This window comes from Anomalospiza imberbis, chromosome 12, assembly GCF_031753505.1.
Source record: "Anomalospiza imberbis isolate Cuckoo-Finch-1a 21T00152 chromosome 12, ASM3175350v1, whole genome shotgun sequence".
Classification (NCBI taxonomy): domain Eukaryota; kingdom Metazoa; phylum Chordata; class Aves; order Passeriformes; family Viduidae; genus Anomalospiza; species Anomalospiza imberbis.
The window spans coordinates 3229091-3251434 of record NC_089692.1 but is presented as its reverse complement, the minus strand read 5'-3'; the positions used below and the strand labels follow the sequence as shown (position 1 = coordinate 3251434).

Sequence of the window (22344 nt, the reverse complement as noted above, 5' to 3'; positions counted from 1 at the left end):
TTTGAGACTGTTACAAATTTACTAGATGGAGTAGATTTCCTTACCAAGAAATTTACTGAGGAACAATAAAATGATCTGGAAATGGTACACAAACTCAGTATCAGGACTTCAGATAAGCACGATATGCTTTGCTGTAGGTGCAGTGCTCCACTGCTGCTTCTTCACCTTAGAGTTATTAAATGCACGTATTAACTGCAGCATTATCTTTGCTGAAATCCCATTTACTATTAAATAACTAATATGCTTTGCCTGTTCTACTGTGAAACCACACTGGAAACAAGACATTGCAGTTTATGTGGAAACTAAGACCAACCATGGGCAAAATCATCACCACTTTTCCCAGCTAATGCCTTGCCTTTAACCGAGATCGACAGATAAAAGTCTGGGTATTTAGGAACAATATCTGTTATCTCTTTTTATTTTCCAGTCCTTTAAAAAAGAAAAGTAGCACTTTGGAGAAGCTAAGGCAATGCCTCAAGGGCTGACCTTCAGGTGACTGTTTTGTCAACTGATAGAACAGCCCTGAGTCGGCACGATGAATATTCAGGAAAACATTCCCATTGAATCCAAGATAAGGCAGAGATGAGTTTGTCTCTTTTTATTGTTTGTAAAAATACGGGATTTTTATACTTCCTGTGCTTATGTTTTTGGTTTTTTTTTTTCTTTAATGTGATTTAAAAAAACCCTTCGATGAATCAAGTTTGTGCTTTTTTCTTTTATATATCGATTATACCAATTTTAGTCTGAAGTTCCCATGACTCGCATGACTTAAAACTAATCAACAAATCTAATTGAAGAAGTGGTTATAAATAATATTACAAAAGACATAGCAAGACACTTCTATGCCTGATCTTCCTGATGAACCAATACAGAACCAGATGTAGAAAACTATATATTGGAAAACAAAAGCCTCAAGTCCACCTGTGGCTTTAGGGCTCAAATTCAGCCTTACATCCACTGGCAAATATATGAACTTTCATTCAAAAATGCAGATTTTTTTTTTTTACCATATATATTTCTGTAAAAAATTGTTTGAAACGTAAGCTATTCAGTTCTACTAATATTTTAGTTTCATTGCAATTAAAAAAAAAAAGACATTGGAATTATTGTCTTATGTAACAGCTACAAATAGCAATTGTCACCTGCTTTAATGACTGTAAACGAGAGTTTACCGTGGAGAAGGAAATACCACTGGGATGCAAAAGTGATTATAATCTGAGAAAATCCTTAACAGGAAAAAAGCTTCAGTATTTGATTACCTCAACTCTTTCAACTGATCACACAAAAGATTTTCTGTTAGCATTGTGCAAAAAAGGTTTATTTAAGCCGGTGTGTTAAGTCAAAGTCACACAGTATCGACTATTCAGGAACAATTCTTTCCTAAACAAAGAGAAACAACAAGTATGCTAACAACTCGTTTTGCCACTGTGTGTTCTAGCTAAGTGCTTAGTAATGGTGAGAAAAGACAATGCACGTAGGTAGTGTCTGTGGCTTCCACTATATTGGTTTTGAGCGAATTAGAGACCTGAATGAAACAGAGTACTCCCTGTTTGCATGGAACCAAGTCACTATTTCCTACGGAATCCTGAAGTCAGGTGCAACTCCGGCAGGTTCACTTTGAAAGAAACCAGTTCCATGTAAACAATTGCAGAGAAATACAGAGATGGAGAATACACAGAAGCCGTAGCTGTTAAAGGAAGGAATCTCTGAAGACTGTGTTTTGATTTAGTTTCAAGGATTTCAAAGAAACTGGTGATACTTTAAAAAGTTGTGAACTGACAGAATCTTCAGCGCAAATCGAAGCGTTTGGTTTTTGGGGTTTTTTTTGGGGAGAGTGGGGTAACAGTGGAAATCAAATGCACATGTTGAACACTTGGGTCCTGCTGGTGAATACTGGTCTTTGTATAAAATACATTCAGTAAACGTTTCTCTCTCGATGCAGGCCTTCCCAAGGAGGTTCAGATTCCTGAAAAGCGTTCAGGGATGAAGCTCTTTGAGGGAAGGTTTGAACGCCCAGACTTCTGCCCCGATTTCTCTGCAAATTCTTCTTGAACAGCGTGTAAGACAACGTGGTTAGGCAAATTTTGCCATGTATTTGCTTAAGTGTACAATGAAATCCGCAACTCCGTTGGTTTTGATTCAGGGTGGAGTCCGCTTTACACCTCGATTTAGATGAAATCTGTTTGTCAGAGTCGTTGCTGCCCTTTTCCTAGCGCTGAGCCTGAGGGGGGCTGGTGTGGTGCACTCGATGACTGGAGGGAGTTACCGCACGGCTGCAGGTGACCGGGAGCTTGACATTATGTGCCGCGGGTCATTTTTAAACACACCAGCCGGCGCCTCGGAGCGATGATGTGGAGCCGCACACGGCAGCTCCGCAGAGCCGGACCGCGGGGGCTCTTCCAGCCAAACACGGTTGCGCTGGAGGGAGCGGTGCGCCCGGGACAGGCTGCGGGCCCCGCCACGCCTCCCCAGGAGCTCCGAGAGGGGCCCGCAGGACCGCGCTGTGCCCGGCGGCCAACCCCGATGCCGCCGTGAGGCCGGGGAGCGCTGAAGGGCTCCGGGGCGCTCGGCGGTGCCGCCGCTGCCGGCCCGCCCCCCGGGCGGGGTCCCGGCGCTGCAGGGCGCCGCTCCCGGCAGAGCCGTCCCGGGGCCGGGCGGGGCCGGCGGCGCCGCCTCCCGCTTGTGACGCCGCCGTGACCCGCGCGGCCACCGTCGTGTAAGATGGCGGAGAGCAGCGACAGCGAGGAGGAGGACTTGGTGAGCTATGGAAGCGCGCTGCAGCCCCTGCAGGAGGGTAAGGGACCCCCGGGAGGTTCGTCTGCTCCTCCTCCCTCCCTCTGTCAGTGCGTTGTGGCGAGCGCTGGAGAGCGGCCCGGCGTGAGGCGCTGGGCCCGGGGTATCCCGAAGGGCCTGCGCGGTCCGGTCCGGTCCGGTTCACGGCTGAACGCCCTCCAGCCCTTACTGTGAGGGACTGCGGCGTGTGCGCCCGGCGCAGACGTGCTTCCTTCCTCCTGCTGCCGCGGGGCCTTTCTCGCAGCCGTGCTGGTGTGCCAGAGGGTCTGGCCCAGCACGGGGCGAGCCGCCTGCGAGCGGAGCGCGGGGAGAGGCCGGCCTGCTCGGCAGCACCGCGGCTTGCGGCTCTGCCTGCGATACCCCGCGGCTTGCGGCTCTGCCTGCGATACCCCTCTGCCTGCGGTACCCCGCGGCTTGCGGCTCTGCCTGCGATACCCCTCTGCCTGCGGTACCCCGCGGCTTGCGGCTCTGCCTGCGGTACCCCGCGGATTGCGGCTCTGGCTGCGATACCCCTCTGCCTGCGGTACCCCGCGGCTTGCGGCTCTGGCTCTGCCTGGAGCCGGGTGCTAGTCTTTACTTCTGTCCTCCCCACCCTCCAAAAAGCCAGTACAGTTCAAGGGTACGCAGTTATGCTAATCTGACCGTCCTATGCTTATGTTGTTCAGATGGACAGGGCAAGGACTAATGTACAGTTGTGATTCCCAAGTCTGTGCTATTATATTGAAGAAATATTGTTTAAAAGAAGTAAATTTTTGTGTCAAAGTTTATGGCTTTTGTGTTTTGTTTCAGTTGATACACTTTTGATGTGTAATTTCTCAAGCAATTACTGAAGTGAAGAAATTCTGCCAGAGGTCTTGCATATTAAAAACTAAAACTTTCCTTTGACAAGAAAAATCTAATGCTCTCAGAAGTCAGTAGAATTAAGAATTTTGATGTGAACACTTCATGCTTTTCCTTTTTCAGGAATAGTTACAGTGGAGTGGAAATGAATAAAACGTGATGCTTTCCACATCAGGGTGGCTAGTGTTTGATCCTGTTCTTACTTGCAAGGAAGAAAGAGCTGGAGGAAGTGGGAAATCGTTCCTTCATGTAACATTGTGTCTTACGTTCTGGTTTATTTGATTGCAGGTGAACGAATTAAAAAGCCAGTCCCTCTTCAAGAGCAGACTGTTAAAGATGCAAAGGGACGATACCAGCGTTTCCACGGTGCATTTACTGGTGGCTTTTCTGCTGGCTACTTTAACACCGTTGGTACAAAGGAAGGTACATTTTAGTTCCTGCTATTCCTTATGCTGGGAATAGTTGAAATAGTATTGCTGAAGTTAGTTCTTCAGTTTTTGGACTGTTATTTTATAAATATTCCTTTGATGTATCCTTAAGATGTAAGATTGCAATGTTTGAAGTGTTTTTGAATACTATGTTGCCTTAAGTACCTTACTTAAATATTTTCCTTCTTTAAAGGATGGACACCATCAGCTTTTGTATCATCACGGCAGAAGAGAGCAGATAGAACCGTTCTTGGACCAGAAGACTTCATGGATGAAGAGGTAAGTTTAGAAAGGAATTGAAAACTTGTGTAAATAGTTGCCATGAAAGCAAAAATTGAAGTAACCTTGAAATTACTTCTTGAATACAGTGTTATTCTACTAGGTTATATAGACTATTTCATAGGTTCACTTAAGAAGCTCCTGTAATGTCAGTATTAAAAAATAAAACCAGAACTCAACCTTTTCACTTTATCAGAAAATGCAAATACTTTTGAAACTGTTTCAGATATTTCCACTAAAGTTATTACAAAACCAACTGCAGAAGTGGCTTGAGAAAATTAGCAAATACTAAGGTCATATGCCATTTTCATTACATTACTATTACAGTAAGTAAGAACTTGGAGGATGTTTAATCTAAATGTTTTCATTTTGTGTATATTTCCAGGATCTTGGTGAATTTGGGATAGCACCAAAAGATATTACAACTACAGATGATTTTGCGTCCAAAGCTAAAGACAGAATAAAGGAGAAAGCCAGACAGATTGCAGGAGTGGTTGCTCCCATACCAGGAACCACTGCATTTGATGATTTAATTGGACCATCTAAGTAAGTAAATTTACCTGAAAGTTTACCAAACCATTGATTTCACTCAGAAGTGTTGTATTGCTTAGAAAAGTAATGTTTGACCACCATAATTGTGAGACTGGAAGACCCTGCAGTGTTACATTTCCTGAGTGGCCTCCACCTGGATTTTTGTTTTGAATGTGCAGATTTATACCAAGTAAACATTAATAAACTGGCAGGTAGTGTGTATGCAAATAGTAACAGATTCAGATTTGATTTTAAAGTGGGATATAAAACTAGAAGTTCAAATATTGTATATATATGTTATTTATCAACAAATAAGAAAGGTGTGGTTTGAAGGAATTTTGGGTTTTGTTTCCTTTTGTTTTCCTTTTAGAATAACAGTTGGGGTTGAACTGTTACGAAAAATGGGCTGGAAAGAAGGACAAGGAATTGGACCACGAGTCAAAAGAAAGCCACGGAGACAGAAACCTGGTAAGTTCAGGGAAGTTCCTGCATTAATTAACTTTTTTGTCAGTAGAAAGTTAACATTCATAGACGGATTAGAAAGCTGATTTTAAACCCTCTTTTTATTAATGTAATATGATGTTATGATGTCTCTTACAGATCCTACAGTGAAGATATATGGTTGTGCATTACCACCTGGACTGTCTGAGGGTTCTGAGGTATTGTACAGGGAAAGTGCTCTGTTGACTTATGTAAGAATATGTGATAACAGATGAAAAAAACAAAACAACTTCTTTAATGTCCTCGAACAGAATTTTAAAATGCAGTTTCCAATCTTCTTAAAAGTGTTTATAAATACTTTCTATGCTTAATGTGAAGAAAGGTTTTAATATCTAAATTTCTTCATTTGCTATGTAAGGAGGCATGGTTCATACACAATTCAGGAAATGCAAACTTGCCTAGGCTCACGTTAACTGAATGTTGTGAAAGCTCAACATACAGAACTTTTAGTCATATTTGCTCTCACAAACTTTTATTTTGTACAAGGATGAAGAGGATGAATACCAGCCAGAGAATGTGACGTTTGCACCGAAAGATGTAATGCCTGTAGACTTGACTCCGAAAGAGAACGTCCATGGACTTGGCTATAAGGGTTTGGACCCCTCACAAGCTTTGTTTGGTGTATCTGGAAGAGAACACCTGAATCTTTTCACTGGTGGTTCTGAAGAAACAAGCAATTTACTTGGTGATCTGAGACATAGTAAAGGGAGAAAACTAGGTATTACAGGTCAGGTAAGGACATTTTTTAATGCATTTTATGATTAGTATAGTCAAACCCACATAAACTTTATTTTAAATTAAAAGCTCCTAGTCACTGTATTATTGTAAGAAATGTCAAGTGTGGTTTGAGAATAGGATTTTTTTAAAACTTATTTTGAAGATGTGGAAATACCCTTAGAACTCTCAAATGCCTTCACTCACTGAAACTGTAAAAGACAACTATAAAACTACCTGACTCTGAGTAGCTGGAGGGAAAAATGTTCTGTGTTATTTTGATTAGGTAAAGTTAATATTCAGTATGTTTTTAGTTTATTTTTTTTTGTCTGTTGTACTTTCAGTAATGCTGTATCTGTAAGCTAGAGAGGTTTTGTGTTGCTCCAGGGTATTTGTAGTTCTTATCTAGAACTACAAAACTACTGTCAGTTTATATTTTCTATGAATGCTACTTGTTTAATTTCCCTGTTAAGGGACCTACTTTTTTCTGTTGAGAATTTAACCTGCTCTTGGTCAGATTGCACATGTTATTTTGGTGGAACTAGTCTGCTGTCCTTGTCTTGTACATACCAAACTTGCTGTCACTCCCTGCCAAGGGAGTGGAATGTGTTTGCTTTTGTGCTCACTGAGGTGTGGGGTTTTTTTCCACCTCAGTTTCTGTGGGGAAACTGTACATTTTTCCCAGTGAATATATATTTGTACTGTAGATTTTATATAGATGAGTGGATATCCGTGTAGATGTGTTCTGATATGTGTCTTAAAAGTTTTTACACTTTTGAGTTCTCATTTAAAATATGTATTTTAGGCTTTTGGTGTAGGAGCTTTAGAGGAAGAAGATGATGATATTTATGCAACTGACACACTGTCAAAATATGATACAGTTCTAAAGGATGAGGAGCCTGGGGATGGCTTGTATGGCTGGACAGCACCGAAACAGTATAAATCCAAAAAAAGTAAGAACTGTTGTTCTCTTAAAAAATTAGTGTAATATGGAGAAAAAAATATATAATGTAGTCTGTATTTGCCATATATTTTAATGTTCAGTCTTGATATCTGAAAACTTAACTAGTCCTCCTCCTATATTGAAGAGATCAATTACAGAAATGATTTCCAAAGTCTTCCACTAATCCCAGTGTAGATTAAACCCTCAAACCGTATTTTCAAAAGTACAATATGTGCTGCTTGGTGAGATACAGTGTTCAGTTTCACTGAAGAAAACAAGTGATTGGGAATCACAGTTACAAAATATGACCCAGCACTTAAAAAGAGAACTTTTTTTTTAGCTGAACTTCTGTATTTTTAGATAATTTTTGTAAATTGTATCTTGGTACTACTTTATTTTTACTGCACTGTGTAAGTGCATGAAACACTTGTAATTTCTGAGTACCTGTTCACATTAGTTGTACACTGTAATGGCAGTGATGGTGTTAGCTGTGCACAGCATGGATACTGTTCACTATAAGCCATGTTCAACCTTCAGCAGTCACTCTGGGAGCAGTTCTTAGTTGTGTAATACTAATCCAGAATCAGAACCCTTAATTTTAAATGAAAGCTGGTGAAGACTGACTACAATTATGACTCATAATAGACAGTGACATATGGAAAACATTCAGAAAAAAATTGCCTAACATGCTTGTTTTAAATATTATATCTGTGATCATTTTCTAGGGCCTGAAAGAGAATTTAAATATATAGGCAAAGTCCTGGCTGGTTTTTCCTTGGCATCAAAACCATCAGCTCCAATCAAGGTAAGCAGATAGTGATATTTTATGTATTAAGAATAACATCATTCATCATGTGAACTGTACAGACTCTACTGCTTCTTAGTGTTTTTCTGTTCTTAGAAATAAATGTTTTGGTCAGCAGTAAAAATTGCTGAATGAACAAAATTATAACACTGGGAGCTATTCAACAGAAGCCTAAAATTAATCTGACTTCTGAAGATATTTAAGCTTTGCCTGAGTACTGGCTTTGAACAAGTGCCTTCCACACTATTCACTGCTACTTGCCATAAAGTTGGAGGAATGGTTCAATTTAACTTAAAAAGAAAACCAAAATTACATATTTTGGTTCTAGATCTTTCATATGTAACATTCTGTTTTCTGTAAAAAGCAGGCCTCATGCTTTGTCCACTTTGCTGTTTTGGTGACAATTTAATTTCTTAGTCCTGTCTTCAGCTTTACGTAATTTATGCCTTATATATTTGCATAAATTAGAATGACAAACAATTGTACGACAGGATCCTCTTTCTAAGGAGGAATATGTGTGTGGTATATAAAATCCCTTTGTATAGGAAGCACGGAGATAACCCTTTAAGTAACAGCTTGAATGAAGAACGTGGGGAAAAGCACTTTGAAAAACGTTAAAATGTAGTAAACTTGGAAGTATTCAGTAGTCCAATTGATTAAATCATTTGACTTCAGTTTAAAAAAAATAGTAAGCAATATTAAAAGGTGTTTTCTGAAATAAAAGCAGTGCATCCTAAGGCTCTTGTTATTTTTTCTGTCACTTAATGTGCATGTTTTCATAGTTGCAAATATATTGTCAATATATTTGTTCCCAGAGTTTGTATTACAGTGCCACTTGCTGGCTAGGACTAAAGGAATTTTTAACTTGTACTATCTGTTTCTACTGCTAAGGTGTATACTGGGGAATTCTTAGGTTGAGCTGACTTTTTCTGAAGCACATTTATATGTATTGCACACAAAGTTGTCTCTCTCTCAGTGGGTTTTCGTTTTGTTGCCCCTTTCCCCCCCCAGATTTACCCACCACCTAGCCTGCCACGAAATTACAGACCAGTGCATTACTTTCGACCTGTGATAGCAGCTGGGAATGAAAGCTGCCATTTACAGAAGGCATTGGAGGAGTCAACTGGGAAACTGGAGAGTGATCCAACACACCAAAGCAGGCATGCTTTGAATGCAGCTCAGAGGAGGGAACAGCTAGGAGAGACTGAGCTGAAAGGTAGTAAGATATGTGACCATATCCTAGTTTGTGTTTCAAGCATGTTTGTATGTTTATTTATAGAAAGTAAGAATTTGGTCTGGCCATGAGTGTTATTTTCTAACATAAATATAGCAAATCTAGTTACCATGTCATTGTTCAGTTTCATCTCAGCAGTTGAATTGCTGATGTAACTTAAATATTTATATATTGAAATACTTAAATCTTTATGTATTTAAGAGTCTGTATATTCATTTACTTAAATATTTTAAAGACAAAAAGGATGTGTTGGATTGTGTTTTGTTTGGGAGGGTTGTGGCCTTTTATGAATGTAATAGGCTGTGATAATTTTTTCTGTAAAATGTTTTACTGAAATACGTTCAGATATACTAAGATAATTTGTAACTGTGGCTCACATTTGTATCTACAATAGTAAACTTTATTAAGCTATATGTAAGTAGCATAAAAGATGTAATAGTGGCCAAATATTTATTTGCCATGTATGCCATTTTATTGTTAATTTCTGCTTAAGAGCATTTTATCTGAAATACGTTCAGATATACTAAGATAATTTGTAACTGTGGCTCACATTTGTATCTACAATAGTAAACTTTATTAAGTTATATGTAAGTAGCATAAAAGATGTAATAGTGGCCAAATTTTTATTTGCCATGTATGTCATTTTATTGTTAATTTCTGCTTAAGAGCATTTGATCTGAATTTATACACATGTGGTAGGGATTTTTCTTCTACTAAAGTGGAAGAAATAGTTCTAGTAATTTTCCATTTCTCTTTATCTTTTACTGCTTTTTTTTCTGCTTTAGGTCCAGCTCCTTCTGTTTTGGAGTATCTGTCTGAGAAGGATCGAGAAAGACTCAAAGAAGTGAAACAAGCATCTGAACAACAAATGAAAGCAAAAATAGTGTCTCAGCAGTCACCAAATAGCAGATTCCAGTTGGCCTCCCCAGAAGATGCTGCTCACAAATGGCAGAGGCTGCTGGGGGGGCAGTTAGCAAATGCTGGTTCTAGTGACTTCAAACCATTTGCAAAAAATCCAGAGAAACAAAAAAGATATGAAAATTTTGTGAAGAGTCTTAAACAAGGAGAAAAAGGTAAAATGTTTCTTGATTAATCTTTTCCTCCCCCCCCTTTTTTTTATTCCCAGTGCATTTCATATTCACTGTGACTTCTCTTCCTGAATTCCACAGCATTTCTTCTTTTCAGGGCCAATGTTAACAGAAATCTTACTGATACTTAGTCATGTTGATTTCAAGAGAACTGCTCAGTTATTCAATTGTCATCAAGTCTTGATTTTAGGCATTACATTTCATAGTTCTGTGATGTAGCAGAAGCTGAGTTCTGCTTCATTTCCTGGCTTTCCCTTATTTCATTTGCCAAGGTACACTTCAGCTTTGGTCAGTGGAACAAGCCTTTAAATTTAGTTTGTTTCTCTTCAAGGAGTTAAACTGACAGATCATACAAAGGCAGAAAGATGGTTAGGTAAGAGTAGAATCAAAAGAAACCCCTTACCCTCTGCACCAGAGGAAGATAAGAACCCTGAAGTGAATGAAGTATTCCACACTTGTCAAAGCTTCTATTGTGTGTCCTTCAGATACTCAAACCTCTGCTGTCACTTATGTTCTTCTCAGAAAAATTTATGACTGTAAAAACACAGCATCCATGCAGAGCTCTTACTCAAAACCAGAAGACATCCAAGCTGCTTCATCATCTCTTTTCATGCTGTTTCAGTCTCGTTCCATTTTGTTTAGGTTTTTGATATTAAATGATATTGTGGTGTATCTTAGATTAAATTAGGTACTTGAGATACCTTGTGGTGAGTTCTCCATTACTGTGATTTTTCTGTAAGGCATAAAAAGCTGAAATTGATCTAGGGAGTTCATCATCAGCCCATGACTTTAAATTGCCATGAAATAAACTTAAAAAAAAAGGGTTGGGTTTTTTCCAAATTTTGAGGTACACAGGGGCTACTAGGGACGAAGAAAATGGGCACCAGGGAAATTTGACAGAGGAAAGCATATAGTGACAGGTAGAAAACCTGGGTGTGTTGTTTTAGTTGTGATTTTGTTTGTTTGTTTTGTTCTTTGTCTTTTTTTAAGTCCTTTTCATTATATAAAATAAATATTTTCTGGTCAGTAGCCTCTTCTGGTTACCACATTGGGACAGACTACTTGAGCTTTGAATCCATAGTTCCTCTGTTCAGGACTGGGATTTTCCCTGGGTAAAGTTGAGTATTCCCAGTTATGACTGGATGTGTCCCTCTAGTCATAATGATCAAAATGTAGAAATGTTTAAATAACTGGAACAGTTAAAGGTCTGCTTTACTGTATGTGTATTTGCTTAGCTGGTGTTATTTCCTCTACCTTTTGGGAGAGAAGCTGAACCTGTTGCTGTAAAAACCTGTGTGCAAACTCTGTATTTATCTGTGAGCACGTCACAGACCAGAAAGCAAGTTACCACAGCATAGTCAGGCTTAAATTCTTTTGTTCTGTGTTTTAGTTATTTGATAAAGCTTTGGGTTATACTTTTTGTTTTAATCACCTGTTAAATCCATTAAGTATTTTGAACATTCTTTAAAGGGCATTGAGTAAGGAATCAGTTTTACAAGTAAAATTACTTCAAATATCAATTTTGCTTTTGGAAAATACTGTCATTCTTGCTGTCTTGAAAAACGACCTCTATTTATCAGGGATTAACACAGTTGAGTTTAATACTACCCTTAAGCTAAATATTCATTAAATACTTGTTAAATATTCATTAATACATTCTTTTTTGTTTCAAAAGTGTTGACCCAAATTAAGCTGTCATCTCTGCTAAGCATTTCTCTCCTCATCTTACAGGAGAAAGATTGGAGCGCTTTTTTGACCAGAATATGACAGAGTGGGAGCGAGGCAGAGAACAGGAGGAGTTCTTCCGTGCAGCAATGTTCTACAGATCCTCAAATTCAACACTGTCATCCAGGTTCACCCGGGCCAAATACGAAGATGATGTTGACAAAGTTGAGGTTCCTCGAGACCAAGAGGTACTTGCTGCCTACAGTCTTTTAGTACATTGGAGCTGCAGTTGTTGCATTAGCCCTGACTTTTTTCTTTTAAACTCCCATGAAGATATGTCACTATTTTGTTGCCCTTCTGTTTAGCAGCTTTTGAAAACACTTGGTGCATACAGAGCAGAGATTCATTAAAGAGCATTTATATATTGATGGATTTGTCCTGTTCATAAATCTCACAACAGTTCAGTAAGTTTATTTGAGTGTAATTCTGCAAATTATTCTGTAAATTAAAGAGTATAAATTCTACGCATTGAAATACATTATATATTTAAAAAATATTTATCAGCTGTAAATGTTTGACTTTTTCAGAATGATATAGATGATAAGGAAACAGCTGTGAAGATGAAGATGTTTGGCAAACTCACAAGAGACAATTTTGAATGGCATCCTGATAAGCTGCTGTGTAAAAGATTTAATGTTCGTGATCCATATCCCGAGTAAGATAATTGATACTTATATTTTTAAAACTTTTTATAATTTCTGAGTTTTTCATTTGCTTGTGGAAAATGTCTTCTGTCATAAGGTAATACAGACCTGCCCAAAGTTTTTATTTGTGTCATGAAATATGGTGACCTCTGATAAAATAGCATGCATTTGAAGGACTACTCTAGGAGCTACGGCTTGTTGTAGCTAATTTGAGGACTTTTCTGTGTTAAAAACAATAATCAGCAAACAATTTTATTTCTCTCTAGTTCGTCTGTAGTGGGTTTGCCAAAAGTGAAACGAGACAAGTATTCTGTTTTTAATTTCTTAACTGTGCCTGAGCCCACCACGTCTGTAACTCAAGCAACAGACGAAAAGATCCAAGAGAGTAACAGTCTCAACAGTAAGTTTGTTACTTTATTAATTTAACTATACATGAGATAATAGTAAAGAAAAGGTATATTTTTCATTGAGAACCTAGCCACATGATTTTTTTTTTCATTTGAAAGCCCAAACAAAAGAATTCAAAATAAAAATTCAGTGTCATAAAAACTGAAGTTAGTGATATAAAGCTAATTTCTTCTACCTAAATGACATTTATAGGTCAAATATTCATTAGAAAGATTTTAAAAATGTCAAACTGAAGAAGCAGAGTAATTTAAAATGAAGTAGGCCATGAAATGCAGAACAATTTGGCATGCAAGTGATTTGAATATTTTGGATGTTTTAGAACCAAAGAAATCTTCAAGGTGGGATGTGTCAGATAAAGAGAAGGAGAAGAAAGATTCTATCAGTGAATTTATTAGTCTTGCTAGATCAAAAGCTGATGTTCAGCAGCAGCCCCCAGTGCCAGCAAAAGAAGAATGTGGAACTGGGACGACTGAAACTCCTCCCACTGTGGTGAGTTTACAACAAGGTTTGAACTTAAAGGGAATAGCTGTAAACCTTGACAACCCAGAAATAAGATGGGTTAATACATCAATTGTTCTAATACAGATCAGTTTGCACAAGAGCCAGCTCAGGATCAGCAAAGGCATGAGATGGCAATTTGAAGAATCTTGAGGTTGTAACTCTGGGATGCAAGATGTTTGCAGCTTACCTCTGATTGTACTTGAAGTAGGGCTTAAGAGAAGAGAAAATGTAGCCCAGTAGTCTGGGAGCTGAATTCAGTCACCACTCTGCTCACAGGCACAGAATGTATTTATTTCTCCTTTCCAGAGAAGAGAGTGCATATTCTGGGGAGAAAGGTGATGTTTTCCTGTTGCTTAAATTTAGTATTACGTAATTGAAGTTTGAATTAATGAATTAGCATTTATAATATCTGGGTATCTGTATTCACAAACTGCACTACTCTTCATAGGACACTGGCTGAGTTCCTCAGCGTTTCAGAGCTTTACTGTTTGGGACTAAGATTGTTTATTTCACAGCTGTTGTGCCATCCAAATGTTTTGTAAATACCTGTCAGCGTGCTTGAAGTTATTCCTTATCAGAGAGAGGTTGTTAGTTTCTTTAGTGCTTAAATATAGTTTGTTGTGATGCTATTTTTAGCAGGTAGCTGATGAAGATAAGAATCAGGAGGAAGAAAGCAGACGTCCACCCATGGACTTATTTAAGGCCATCTTTGTGAGCTCCTCAGATGAAAAATCATCTTCCTCTGAAGAAGAGAGTGATGAAGAAGAGCAACCCGCTACTTCAGAAGGACAGTCAGAAACCACCAAGCAAGTTGATGTAGCAGACAGTTCTTCCTCTAATTTACAAGGTAGTACTTAATGGATGTTCATTTTTATGCAACATAAAATAAATACCTTGTAAAAGTTCCATTTTTGAATCACACATTCTTGGACTGATAGGACAATGCTAACTAGTGCAGATCATCTGAGATTGGTAGAGCTGGTCGTGTAGAAAATGCAAATAATACAGCACTGAATAAAGCTTTGCATGTTACAGTGTCACTAGCATTGCCATGTGCCTTTTGTGTAGAGTTTACAAGCAAACTGCTGTATGGAATATGCCTGTTACACAGTGAGGGGGAACAAAACATCTAGTGTAAGAACATACTTCAAATGAAAATACTTTGTTCACTTACTGTCACAGTTGGTTCTATTAACATTTAACTTCTAGTGTTTATTAACCTCACACATCTCATGGAGTTTTTTATTCATTCTGAGTAATGGAAAAATAGTACTGTTACAAGAGGGAAGCAAACAAATGTACTAATAGCAATTAAATGAATAATTTTATAGTTGAAAATAATATAATTTTATAGTTTTCTTGATTTAAAAGAAAAAAAAAAACCTACAGTATGTTGACATGTTTCAGAATGTCAGCTACCTAGTTGGCCAAAGAGATAGAGGATGCTGATTAGTTTGCTTTCTTAAAGGTTTTTAGAAAGCCTCCTTGAAATTTCTTCAACACTTCTTAGAAAAAGTATTTTCTAGTTTTCCTTTCAAATATAGCAAGTTTTGTTTTTTTCATAGAGAGTGTGACTGCTTCAACTGATTCTGGCATTTCCTCGTTGCCTACTTCAAAGCAGGAATTGGATGCAGCAGAGGAATTTGGACCAAAGTTGCCACCAGCTTTTTCTTCTGGTAGGTTCTATAAGCATCTGGAGCGTAAATTCTGCACATTGAAATTGTATATAAAATACATGATATCTCTCTTGAAAAAAGCATTTTGTGAATAGGCCATCTATCTCTTAAATGTGTATTATGTAAACAGGCATCACCAAATGATTTGTTGCCATGCTATGACCCACCAACAGGAACATCTTTGCTTGTATGCCACGTTTGTTTTAAGTCTGTAGAGGTAATGATAAAAATGGATGTGAAAATATAGGGCAGCCCTGCAATTTCATTTTTTAAGAGATTGCAAAGGCATTTATTTACAATAGGGATGTTGCAGATAGGAGTTATAAACACATAATTTCCTTTTTAATTTGGGGTTTTTGTTTGTTTAACTATCATATTATGTTAAAAATAATACAGAATGTAATAACCAAATTACCCTATTTTTGTCGGGTTTTTTTTTATTCTTTATGCATTTGCTTTGTACTTTAGGCACTACTTGGCAACAACAAACAGAGATGCCAGCAACTTTTTCTGGGCCTAGTAGGAAAGAAAAACATAGGAAAACCAGAGAGAGGCACAAGACTAAGAAAGAACGCAAACGGAAAAAGGAAAAGGTAATAGATTTAAATACTGATTTTTGATTTATTGATTCTTTGATCTGCCTTTCGAAATGTTTTATTATTTATGCTTGGTTGTAGAAAAAATATATAGTGAGACTAGAATTTAAGCAACAGAATTTCATTGGTGTTTTGAAACCAGAAAACTACCCCACGATGATGCTGCTTTTTCCATATGCACATAAGTGACTGCAGGTACAATACTGTGGGTACTTTCATGTTCTATGTGGAAGATGCCAGACACATTCTGGGAATTGCATTCATGGCTTATATACAAATAACTAATGAAATGTCTGCTTTATGAAGAGTTGAGTGCTTGGCTTAAATGAATTTTGGTGTATAATTTTTTTTTTAATCTTAGTCTGAGCAGTGGGTAAGAGTCATTGATAGGTGTTCTGTTTCAGTTAAGCTTTGAAAAGCTTACTGAAATAAACTTTTCTTTTGTTGACATTCAGAAATCCAAGTCTTTCACAAGGAGATAAATTATTATTTCTGTTCTTTTTACAGAAAAAGAAGCATAAGAAGCAGAAAAACAAAGGAAAACACAAGAATAAAAAATCAGAAAAAGACAGCAGCTCAGACACTTCAGATAGCAGTGACAGCCTTAGTGATATGGATACCACAGGCTTGTCACCTAAAGAACTTCTAAGAAGGTAAGCAGAAAGGTTACTCAAACACTTGAAAATTTTACAATGAATAGCTAAAACATCAGTTTATGAGTTGTCATTCTAGTGAACCTATTTGCAACAAATGTGAATAGGCCACTTTCTTTATAAAGATAAAATATTGCTCACTTTGAGGAAAAAGTACAAACATTAGACATTTTAGTCTAGAGGGTAATTAATTTTAGGATAGAATAGGTTGTTTTACCTCTTAAGGAAAAGACCACTAAACACACAGGCCTAGCAGAGCTAATGGACATTATAATTAAAGATGACTGATATTTTTGGAAGGTATTTTGAATTGGAATGAATAATTGAACTAGTGCAGGTGGAAATTCATATTTTGATTTACCTACTTCTCTTTACTTGGGAACACTGGAAGAAACATTGTCTGCTAAGATTCCATTCAGACAGATCTGTTGTGTGGCACCAGTGCTTAAGCTAGCCTGTGCTTCAGCAAGAGACAGTGAAGCAAGCAGAGCAATACTTGAGCCATGTACATGCCTTCTAAATTCAGACTGTGCTATTACATTTTTATAAGCTAGAGACTTGAAGATAGTGCTAACATAAATGTGAAAATCAGAACAGCACATTTCACAATAATTTGCACACACTTGAAGTAAAGTAGAACAAGCCTAGTGCAGATCATAGTCAGCTTCAGAAATGTCCCGTGTGGAACAGTCACCACATTGGCTTCTGTTTAGTGGCTCTGACTAGCTGAAGGAGAGGTCTCCAGGTATTTGCTGGATACCACATCCATCTGCTCTAATGGCAGAGTGATTGGGGCCAAGGTGTGGAGTAGAATGGGCAGGTACCAAGTGGCACTTGAAAGGACTCTGCCTTCCATTCCTTTGGAACTGAGTGTCACTTATGTATCGGTGTTTTCATACTAAAAACCAAACTACTGCTTGGGTTTCTGAATAGCTGAAATATGTTTCTATGCATTTTGCACAAAATAGATGTCTTTGTACAAGCAGTTGTTTTGGAATATTCACATTTGCATGTTTCTTATTGAGAAAATGTTTTTATCTGATACAACTCAGATCTCTCTCTCTGCAACTAAGGTTTAAGAAACTGCTTAAGTAATGAAATATTAAATATTCCTAAAGCGGTGTGCAACTGGTTTAGTGACATTTTCCTTTTTGTCCTCCCTTTCAGATTAAAACAACTTCAGTATTGAAGAGCTCTCTTGTGTTCTTCAGTATTGAGTGACTTGATCTCAAATTTTTGATCTCCTCTGTGATGGTAGATCAGTGGTGTATAATGTGAAGCACTATAGATACAGTATTCATATTGAATTTCTTTGAAAGTAAATGTGCATATGTTTATGATGTTTCATGAGTTCAAAATGTATGGATTATAGAACATTGAAAAGACCCCTTTAAGGACATAATTGTCTGAAATACTGCAGGCTCTGTTTTATTTAATAAAACAAGCATTGTAATAAACTTTATTATTACAAATGAGTTTTGTATTGTGATGATTTGCTATGCCTAGGACCTCTAAAACGCTGGAGAGTAAGTTTCAGTCTGAGTTAATTTCGGAAGTTAAAACTAAAGCAATGTAAAATTTTTATTGGGTGCAAGTATTTTATTCAATCTAATGTAGAATTTCACATTGCAGTTTTTGAGTATCTGGCTGTTATTTTTGCCTCTCCAAATTGTATAACATTTACTATAACAGCTCTAAACCAATAACCTTTGACAGAATCACAGAATATGCTGAGCTGGAAGGGACCTCTCAGGATCATCAAGTTCAAGTCCTGGCCCTGCACAGTTCATTTCACATAAATTATCACAGCTAATAAGCTAAAAGATTATGTATGATTTATAACCTGCCTCATTTTATGTAGTTACAAAGAAAACTGTTCATGCTACTTTTTGTCCGCAGTTGTCATGATGTAGAATAATTTAAATGTGAGCCATGAAATAATACTGAGGTGCCTGGAGGTGGTGGGGAGCAGCTCTGGGGCAGCCTGGAGCCCTGGCAGGAGCTCTGGGTTCAGGTGCTCTGGGAAGGGCAAGCAGGCTGGGGGGCCTGGGCCCTCTGCCCATGAGGAGTTGGGGGACTGCTGGCAGCCCAGGCATGAAAAGCTCTCTGACACTTTGTGTGTGGTTAATGCAGCTGGTGTTCACACAAACACATGCTTGACAGTCGTGAGCCAACTCCCAAATGAGTGAAGAAATTACTTTTCAAAATATCTTTGCCAAAATTTGTAATAGTCTTGTCTAGAACATGTGGCCTAAGAGCTCGATGTGCTGCGTTTTGATGGGCCAGAATCGAGGAAACAAGTGTTCGAAAGACTTGAGAGACTTCATGAGATTTAAACATTACTTTTTTTGAGAGGAAGAAGAGTTTGAAAACAAATATCCAGAAAAATAAAAACACAGTCCTCCATTCATCAGCATTTTTATTCTCAACCAGATTCAGTAACTTTGCTTCAGGGTAGTATCAAGGATGTGAACTTTGCTGTCAAGCGGAACTTTGGAGTTTAGGATACATTCTCCTGTGGTTCCTGCTTTCCTACTCTGTCACTATTGGACAAGAAATGAGTACACAGAAGCTTGGTAAGTTCAAAAGAGAAAAAGAGCCAGTTTTATTCAAACAGCTGGTATTTATAGAATTCCAGAGGTGACTGTGGATTGGAGGATGGAATTGCCACCTCTCCAACCACCCTGGTCCAAAGAGCAATCAATCATTTCTCTCCACCCTCAGAGAAATACGTAAACTATTCTATTTATACATGAAATTGTGTGGGAACTCTGACTCTCAAATATGTAAACATTATCAGAAGGCTAAAGAAGTTTTATGAGAACTTTAAAACTTTCAAAAGAACTATAAAAGAAAACACTTTTAAAATTAAATCAGAGCAACACTACTCCCCCTCGTGGACTAAACTGTCAGGTTATGTGAACCCGTGAGTGCTGTGCAGGCAAATCTGTGCTAAGCAGATTGCAGGCATTGAGATCTGCAAACATTAAACAATCATGACTTAGTCTAAGAATTGGTAATGAGTAGTAGTGCATTAATGTCATATTAATTCAGATTAAATAATTTAACAAAGTATCTAAAGTGTTGATTTCCTGCTGTGCAGTGCTAGGTTTCTGCCATAACCAGAAACTTTTCCAGGCATACTGAAAAGGCCCGAGAAGCCTCAAAGCACAAAAAGTCCAGAGAAGGTTCAGCTTAGCAGCATTATGTTAGCAAAGAGCTGTGGATGGCTAGCTCAAAGAAACCAGGAAAGGTAGAAGGAAAAAGTCACATCTTTTAATGGTGAGTAAATAAACACGTGGCAACTGTAAGCAGATATTGTAGATTGGAGATATAAAAATAAATGTCTCAGTGTGTCAGTCGTGACATGTACAATTGAATAACTGTCAGACTGACAGTTCCAGACTTTCCTGCTTTGTCTGAACTCCGACCTGGAATTTTTATTGTTCTGTCTTCAGCAAAATGCTATTCAGCTCTCTTATGTGTAAGTAAACTGAAATCAACCCAGAACTCTACCCCAGAAAATGAGAAGATAATCCATTAATTTTTTTAAGTATACTAGATCCTTGAATGTTCCTTTTGCTGAAAAGGCTATAATGTGCCACTTGTCTAAAGTGTCTAACTTCTGTTTAAGAAATTTTATCTCTTCAATTTTTCTCTAAGGAAGTTTTCTTTAACACTTGTTGAGCAATACTTATTTTTCAGAATCTATCTAAAAGTACTTCCCTGAGTATTGGGAACTTTCGGACAGCAATATATAGGCAAGATTTTGTGAAACACATTAAGCCTAATTTCTTCCCCTGCAGGAACAGCTGAAGCAGTTAGAATTCAGGAGAGTATGGTGGATTTGGATCATGGGGGACTAGGCTAGCCCTGACAATTTTCACTCTGGCATTCTCTTTTTTCCCCTTTGAAAGAGCAGATAGCAAATGCTGGCTGTACTGAGAAAGCATTTGAAGTTCTTCTTGACAACAAACAGTACCTCTGTGAACTGCCTGTGCACATATCTTTTGGAAAACAAAGATTAATAGTGCATGCAGCAGGCAAAGACGGGGTAAGTCTAGAAGGGCACTTTTGACTGCAAGACTTTTTTGACTCGATAGAACAAGAACACACAGTAGCTTTGATCTTTTTTTTCTTTGATCTTAGAGACATTCCTAATAATTCTGGTGTCAGTACATTGACACACACTGAGAAAATAAGTGAAAAAGTGAAAAATAAATTTACTTTCAAGTTTTGTCTGTTACCAAGGGCTGCCAAGTTAGCAGGATAGCTCCTTCCAGTGAAAGTCCTTGTGAGGGAGCAGCTCTAGATCTGACATTTGGTGTCAAAAAGGGTAGTTACAGTCAGATACAAGATTTTATTCTCATAGTGAAGACAAATGAAAGAACATATCAAAAAGGGAGTTTATGTTGCCTACTTTCTGACTGATTCTAAAATCTCTTTGTGCTTACACAAACAAAAATCTGATTGTAGAAATTAGGTTAATCATGGAAATGGAAGATGGTTTACCTAGGTGAAGGTATGATGACTGATCCTGTGATACACTGAAATGTGAGTTACTCTGCATGTCAGCAGTCCTCATGGGTTTTTGTGGTGGATGCTTACAGTCAGGTGGGCACCATAATCTACTTATAAAATTTGATTCATATTTTTATTTGTTTTACTAAAGAACTTCACAGAAACAGAACTGTTTGGATTGGAAGGAGCCTTAAAGATCATCCAGTTCCAACCCCCTGCCATGGGCAGGAACATCTTCCACTATCCCAGGGGGCTCCAAGTCCTGTCCAGCCTGGCCTTGGACACTCCCAGGGATGCAGCACCCACAGCTTCTCTGGGCCACGTAAGGGCCAGGGCGTCACCACCCTCACGGCAGAGAACTTCCCCCTAATACCAATCTAAACCTACCCTCTTTTAGCTCGAAGCCATTTTCCCTTTTCCTGTTGCTTCAGGCCCTTGTAAATAGTCTCTCTCCATCTTTCTTGCAAGCTCCCTTCAGGTACTGGAAAGGCACAGTTAGGTCACCCCAAAGCTTCTCTTCTCCAGGCTGAACAAATTATCAGTCTTTCCACATAACAGAGCTGCCCCAGCCCTCTGATCATCTTGGTGGCCTCCTCTGGACCTGATCCAACAGCGCCCTGCCTTTCCTGTGCTGAGAAGCCCAGAGCTGGAGGCAGTACTTCAGGTGGGGTCTCACCAGAGCAGAGTAGAGGGGCAGGATCCCCCTCCTTGACCTGCTGGCCATGCTTCTTTTGATGCTTTACTTCAAAGCTTTATTTAAGGGTTAGGACTGATTATGTTTTGAGTGTTGTACAGATACAACAGGAAGATAGCCTTTTTCCTGAAATCACTTAAATTAATCACTTGTGTGTGACAGGGTAAGTAGATAAAAGGTGATGGAGAGGTACCATGGCCTCAGCTTTCCCCATGGGAGGCTTAATTTGGATATTTGAAAAAAATTCTTCATACAAAGACTTGTCAAGCATTGTAACAGGCTACTAGGGCAGTGGTGGTGTCATTATCCCCAGAGGGGTCTAAAGGGAGGGGTTGTAAATGTGGCACTAAGGGACGTGGTTTAATGGTGGACCTGGCAGCAGTGGGTTATTGCTTGAACTTCATCACCTTAGAGGTCTTTTCCAACCAAAATGATTCTATGATAAATGAGCCCGTAATTCACTATGGGTCACCACCTCAGCACTTCAGCAGTCTGTTGATTGCTGCTGTATCAAAACCAAATGACATTTAAGTGGTGATGCCTTAAGTTTTAGCTTTTATATTTTTTCAGATCCTGTACTGCAGTAATGTATGACTCTGAGCTCCATATTTTGGTCAGACAAAACAGTCCTTCCAGGCCTGAAAACCAAGGTCACCATCTGCCTCAGGCCTTGAAAAGTATAAACAAAAGTGAATTGGGGGGAATATGACTTCATTTTCTGAAGCAGTAATTGGACAATTAACCTCTGATATGCAAGTAGACCAAACTTA

General features: G+C 38.5%; 1 protein-coding gene across 3 annotated transcripts; it reads left to right on the top strand.

Moving 5' to 3' along the window:
- Positions 1-2662: 2662 nt before the first annotated feature.
- GPATCH1 (G-patch domain containing 1) lies at positions 2663-17815 on the top strand. 3 transcript variants are annotated; one of them, XM_068202500.1, is made up of 20 exons: positions 2663-2794; positions 3922-4056; positions 4255-4340; positions 4726-4886; positions 5242-5339; positions 5472-5530; positions 5859-6104; positions 6892-7039; positions 7755-7834; positions 8846-9050; positions 9854-10141; positions 11888-12069; positions 12409-12536; positions 12792-12925; positions 13253-13422; positions 14074-14281; positions 15000-15110; positions 15579-15703; positions 16214-16359; positions 17527-17815. In XM_068202500.1, exons 1-20 carry the CDS (start codon positions 2722-2724, stop codon positions 17546-17548), a joined length of 2805 nt encoding a protein of 934 aa, XP_068058601.1. In that variant the 5' UTR covers positions 2663-2721; the 3' UTR covers positions 17549-17815. The 3 variants fall into 3 exon arrangements, with proteins under 3 accessions (XP_068058601.1, XP_068058599.1, XP_068058602.1); XM_068202498.1 differs by having other exon boundaries at positions 14071-14281; XM_068202501.1 differs by having other exon boundaries at positions 2672-2757; positions 14071-14281.
- The last annotated feature ends 4529 nt before the right edge of the window (positions 17816-22344 follow it).